Genomic DNA, 6740 nt, shown 5'->3' with positions numbered 1-6740 from the left:
ACATTTGGGGCTTATTTGTGTTTTCTCTCCTCATGATATTGTGGGTTTGGAGGGAGGGTGGGGGGGGGGGGGGGGCACTGGGGTGGGAGGCCGGGCTGATTCCACTTCAATTCAGGCAATTCACCGGCGACTTTCAAAGTCAACAGAACTTCTTAAATAAAAAGGCTTCTATTTATATTCAAACATCGAAAAACACATTGTGCGATTTCAAAAAGCGAGAGTGTTCTTTTCCTTATTCAATGAATGTGTGAGCTGACATTAACAGCTGACGGTCCTTTTTCCCCCCCGAACTGTCTTTACTGAAATGGAGTGGATCTCCCCACACCGCTGATGGGGCGGGTATTCTCTTCTGAATGTTATGGAGTAGCCTGTTCAGTGTGAGAGGCTGAATGCATCACTCGCCTTCAATACTCCGTCAACACAGACTCAAGTCACACCGGATGGGGGTCACCTTCATCACGTGAAGGGTGGCCGTCTGACAAAAGTGCGCAAATTTCTTTTTTTTATATTACTCGGTTTAAAAACACATTTCATACACTTAGTCGAAAAACACTCCACCCCTACTTCCTTCTCCCCCTCCTTAGAAACCCTGTGTGCGTGGATGTGTGTGAGTGTGTACGAGAGAGAGAGAGAGAGAGAGAGAGAGAGAGAGAGAGAGAGAGTAGTATGCGAGAGTGGGAGGTGGTTATTTGCTCTACCGATGTTTTGTAAACTTTCTCAATGCATTACACATGCGTGCAATGGGAGTAGTGTTGGAAAATTGTTTAAGTTATTGTTTAGAATGTCTTTGCGTCCCAGTGAGAGCAAACAAAATAAAATGTAGCAATCTGTGACCAAAGCTGAAAGGCAGTTGGGCAGCAGAACCTCTTTTACACCGGACTAACAAAACGAAATAAAACAATACAACGACAAAAAAAGAAGTAAAAATATATGTATGTTTTTTTTCCTTCTTTGTTTTTCTTTTGTTTTTTTCAAAGTGCCATAGCTAGTGAGGAGAGGCAAGATTGGCGAATGGGACATAGATGCTTTACTGTGTGAGTTTACTGGAGAACCAATCAAAAAAGGGGAATTCCAAGGCAAGTGTGTATTTGATTACAATGAATTGTTTGTTTGTATGTTTTTTTTAGTTTTTTGTTTTTCACTCGGTGAAGGAAGGGCCGAACTACTGACTTGGACTGTGGACCTCGCGGCTCTCGTGTAGCAATGGCGATGTCATTTCCTCTGTGTGTACACACCGGAGCATGTGTGAGAACAGAGAGGCGATGTCACTTCCTCTGTGTGTACACACCGGAGCATGTGTGAGAACAGAGAGGCGATGTCACTTCCTCTGTGTGTACACACCGGAGCATGTGTGAGAACAGAGAGGCGATGTCACTTCCTCTGTGTGTACACACCGGAGCATGTGTGAGAACAGAGAGGAGAGTGTGCATGCGTGTTGCATTTTAGGATCAGTTTTGGTGTTCGGTTCAGAGCTGTGCTTGGCCCTGACCCCGTCTCCTCTTTTCAGATGTACATACTGTACGAAGTGAAGGTCTGAACTGATTTTTGTTAAATTCTATATTTTATCGCTTTTGTAGACATTTCGTTGTGGGAAGAAAAATAAATGAAATTTTATGGGTGAATTCCTGTCTCGTTATTGGTATACAACACACACACACACACACTGATGTTTTTATAAAAAAAAGTGTTATTAGTAAAGAAATAATTTATCTCAACATAGGTGAGGTAGTAAGTCAATAAACACTAGGCATATACATATTTAGGATTTTCTCAAATAAAAATTTTTACGACAAAGGACTCGTGAAAATAATCGTGACTTGTCAATGGGGTAAAATAGATTTATTAACCAGGTTTTATTTTAGTAAAGCAAGAATCAATCTCAACATAGGTAGTAATATACATATATACACACGTATTTAGCCTTTTTCTCAAATGAAAATGTTTACGATTCAAGCCTCTGACTTTACTTACCCTAGACAATCACAACGTTCTTTATATGTTAACAATCTAGGGTTATCATATAATTATTAAACTGAGAGTGTTAAAGCTAAATCTAATGCTAACCAAGAGGCCTAAATCACAACCTTATCTAGCCCTACATGTGTGGAACTTGAACGTGATCCTAACTAAAGCCAGACAATGTGAATCTAAGCTATGCTAATGTAGGACATGTAGTTTGGCTTGGTCTCAACTAGAAGAAGTCGATTTTTTTTGTAAACCTAAGTCTTGTCTTTGTCTTTAACCTGAAGTAGAGATTACATTTATTTTGTGTGATCATCGATTTTCAATGTGTTTTTTATCCACTTTTTCTCCTTTTTTCTATTTTTCTCCCATCCCAATTTAGCCGTGCCAATTCTCCCCTCCCCTGTTGTAGGGAGGATAGAAGCCCATCGCATGTCCCCTCTGATACATGTGTAGGCAGCCAGTCGCATCTTTTCACCTGCCAGCGCGGACTCTCATTTTGGCGAGGAGTAACGTGTGGGAGGCTCACACTGCCCCCGCCATTTTCCTGTCTCTGCTCTGCAGGCGCCCCAACCGACCTGTAGGAGTCGCTGTTTACAACGTCCAGATTACCACCCATCGACTTCCCACCCGCTAACTCTGCCAATTGAGTTAGTATGACGGCCGGCCCAAGCCGGAGGCAACGCGGACAGCCGGATTCGATACCGGTGTCTCTTGCGTTGGTGACGAGCGCAATGTCCGCTGCGCCACCCAGCCGCCCTCGATGTTCAATGTTATAATACGTAGTTATAATATAGATACCGTCTAGCCATAACTGTTGGGCTTGGGCACTTTGCTCTGAGCCGTCTAGTGAGTCGTCAGTGGTGATGATCAGGGTGGTGGTTCTCAAAACACAATTCCAAACAAAGTAACAAACTAAAACGAAAAGTCTTTAGTGGCAGGGCAACTACAGCACAAGGAATTTTAAGCACCACAGGTACAGAATGAGTTGGGGACAAAATATTGCCAATTGAGATAAGAGAAGAATTATATGTTGATATAAAAGATGTCGTTTTTGTTATTATTTGGCATGCATAGGTTCAAAGCTGAACAATATATCCATGGCCAGGAGGTAACAATACAAGAGTATTTTTTCACCTAAAGGGGTCTTTAAGGCTACAACATGGGCAAGAGAAACTGAAGTCAACATTTAGGAAAAACACACAAATGTGTATCAGTGTTTTTGTTTGACGTGATTTTTTCTACTTCCTGGGTCAGAGGTTACACGCTGGTGACGTCGTCCTCTTCTTCCTCCTCTGATGTTGGTCCTGCTCCCCCGCTGTGCTCGCTGCTGTCCAGACCCCTCCTCAAATCTGAACATTGAGGAGACATCAGTCAGAGACACATCGCTCCAACAACACCGTCATTACCACTAGAAAGAGAATACTGACAGGCCTTCCCGGGGAGGACGTCCACGCATCCCACACATGAATAATTTGGTTTGATTTGTTGAGGGAATCTTGGAGAGGACACAAGAAGAAGGGGAGGAAACACAAAGCACCTTTGAAATAGCAAAACAAGTGTGTTGGAGTGTTTGTTTGTTTGTTTTTTTGGAGAAGGAGTTTCTTTCCCGAGCGCCGATCCTCTAGATGCCGATACCGTGTCTACCCGGAGACGTTAATTAATAGCTAATCAAAGCTAATGTCTCAGCAGCATGTCGCCGGCACAAAGACATGATTAATACGTAATCAAAGGCCGCGCTGCGCAGCGCACAAAGCAGAGCCCACCCCCGCGCCTCAAACACTACTGTTGCCGTAGAAATAGAGGAGCGCTCATGGCTTAATTAGCTGGCTGATGGGGTGTGTTGTCTTCATTTGAAGTTGTCGGGATTTATCTCTGAGCCAACGTTGGCCTCTTGAGTGACGACATAGAGGTGACACACTAGTACATACAGTACAAATACAGAGGTGACACACTAATACATACAGTACAAATACAGAGGTGACACACTAATACATACAGTACAGATACAGAGGTGACACACTACTACATACAGTACAAATACAGAGGTGACACACTAGTACATACAGTACAAATACAGAGGTGACACACTAGTACATACAGTACAAATACAGAGGTGACACACACTACATACAGTACAAATACAGAGGTGACACACTAGTACATACAGTACAAATACAGAGGTGACACACACTACATACAGTACAAATACATAGAGGTGACACACTAGTACATACAGTACAAATACAGAGGTGACACACTAGTACATACAGTACAAATACAGAGGTGACACACTAGTACATACAGTACAAATACAGAGGTGACACACTAGTACATACAGTACAAATACATAGGTGACACACTAGTACATACAGTACAAATACATAGAGGTGACACACTACTACATACAGTACAAATACAGAGGTGACACACACTACATACAGTACAAATACAGAGGTGACACACTAGTACATACAGTACAAATACAGAGGTGACACACTAGTACATACAGTACAAATACAGAGGTGACACACTAGTACATACAGTACAAATACAGAGGTGACACACTAGTACATACAGTACAGATACATAGAGGTGACACACTAGTACATACAGTACAGATACAGAGGTGACACACTAGTACATACAGTACAAATACAGAGGTGACACACTAGTACATACAGTACAAATACAGAGGTGACACACTAGTACATACAGTACAGATACAGAGGTGACACACTAGTACATACAGTACAAATACAGAGGTGACACACTAGTACATACAGTACAAATACATAGAGGTGACACACTAGTACATACAGTACAGATACATAGAGGTGACACACTAGTACATACAGTACAGATACATAGAGGTGACACACTAGTACATACAGTACAAATACAGAGGTGACACACTAGTACATACAGTACAAATACAGAGGTGACACACTAGTACATACAGTACAAATACATAGAGGTGACACACTAGTACATACAGTACAAATACAGAGGTGACACACTAGTACATACAGTACAAATACAGAGGTGACACACTAGTACATACAGTACAAATACAGAGGTGACACACTAGTACATACAGTACAAATACATAGAGGTGACACACTACTACATACAGTACAAATACAGAGGTGACACACTAGTACATACAGTACAGATACAGAGGTGACACACTAGTACATACAGTACAAATACACACACACACACTAATACATACAGTACAAATACAGAGGTGACACACTAGTACATACAGTACAGATACAGAGGTGACACACTAGTACATACAGTACAGATACAGAGGTGACACACTAGTACATACAGTACAAATACAGAGGTGACACACTAGTACATACAGTACAAATACATAGAGGTGACACACTAATACATACAGTACAGATACAGAGGTGACACACTAGTACATACAGTACAAATACAGAGGTGACACACTAGTACATACAGTACAGATACAGAGGTGACACACTAGTACATACAGTACAAATACACACACACACACTAATACATACAGTACAAATACACACACACTAGTACATACAGTACAAATACACACACACTAGTACATACAGTACAGATACATAGAGGTGACACACTAGTACATACAGTACAAATACACACACACACACTAATACATACAGTACAAATACACACACACTAGTACATACAGTACAAATACACACACACTAGTACATACAGTACAAATACACACACTAGTACATACAGTACAAATACACACACACACACTAGTACATACAGTACAAATACACACACACTAGTACATACAGTACAAATACACACACACACACTAGTACATACAGTACAAAATAACCAGCTAAATAAATTACCATGGAAAACTAATAAGGCCAAAATATACTGTATACCCATTGATATATGCCACGCTAGATCTCAGGTCAGATTGATAACCCCAAAATGTTGTTGTTGTTTATCAAATTACAACTGACTGACAGAAATAGCGAATGCACGTTCCGACCCCCTCCGTCATTGACCAGGTCAAGTGATAGAAGTTGCGAAATCTCTATTTTGTTTGATCACCGGGAAGGTTTTATCTGACAAGTATGACCCTGTCGTTAATCAGATGATATCCATTTCCCTAATCCGTCACACGGCAACTTGGAGAGAGTTACTCAACGAAGAGAATGCAGGCAGGACAGGCAAGGGTTATGATACAGTACATACAGTAGGTATCATCGCCAAGCATATCATTCTTTTTAAGCAGAGAATTATGAAACATATAATTAATATAGCATTATATATATATACCTTTATACCAACAGCATATGTGTTTCCATAATTATTACATGTGAAAAGTAGTTTATACGGCTATAGGTTACTCCTTTACTACACATTCTAGGAAAAGGCCCTGCAGTATTGAGATGGAAGAACTTATACTTAATTATTGGTTATATGTTTACACATCACACATTGTAGTTAAATGTTGTATAATAGCTTTCCCCTCGGTATGGTGATAGGAGGTCAGACACATGGGAGGAAGCACACATTCTTACAGCATCCTCTCTTATATACATGTTAAATGCTCAATATACATTGGTGGATATGTTCTGCACATCATTCTCCCCATCATTCTCCCTCTGCTTCATAAAGACAAGGGCTAACTCTGCAGGATAGATAGATCTATGCATTCTGCATTCCATTCCACGTTTCTGCCGTGTTTCTTCTCAACTCCTTTCTGACTGGGCATTACCAGCCCAGGCCTAGATACTTGT

At 41.0% G+C, this 6740-nt stretch overlaps 1 protein-coding gene across 1 annotated transcript in view; it reads right to left on the bottom strand.

Moving 5' to 3' along the window:
- Positions 1-2737: 2737 nt before the first annotated feature.
- The window catches only part of trpm6 (transient receptor potential cation channel, subfamily M, member 6), a gene marked incomplete at its 5' end in the record, with an annotated part of 158988 nt that continues 154985 nt past the window's right edge, over positions 2738-6740 (bottom strand). Inside the window, one exon of the mRNA XM_084323194.1 lies at positions 2738-3314. Within this exon, the coding sequence (XP_084179320.1) occupies positions 3223-3314 (92 nt within the window). The 3' untranslated portion in view covers positions 2738-3222. The remainder of the gene's footprint in view (positions 3315-6740) is intronic.

The sequence above is a fragment of the Notolepis coatsorum genome (genome assembly GCF_963971535.1).
Source record: "Notolepis coatsorum genome assembly, chromosome: 10".
NCBI lineage: Eukaryota > Metazoa > Chordata > Actinopteri > Aulopiformes > Paralepididae > Notolepis > Notolepis coatsorum.
This window is presented reverse-complemented; position numbering and strand designations above follow the sequence as displayed.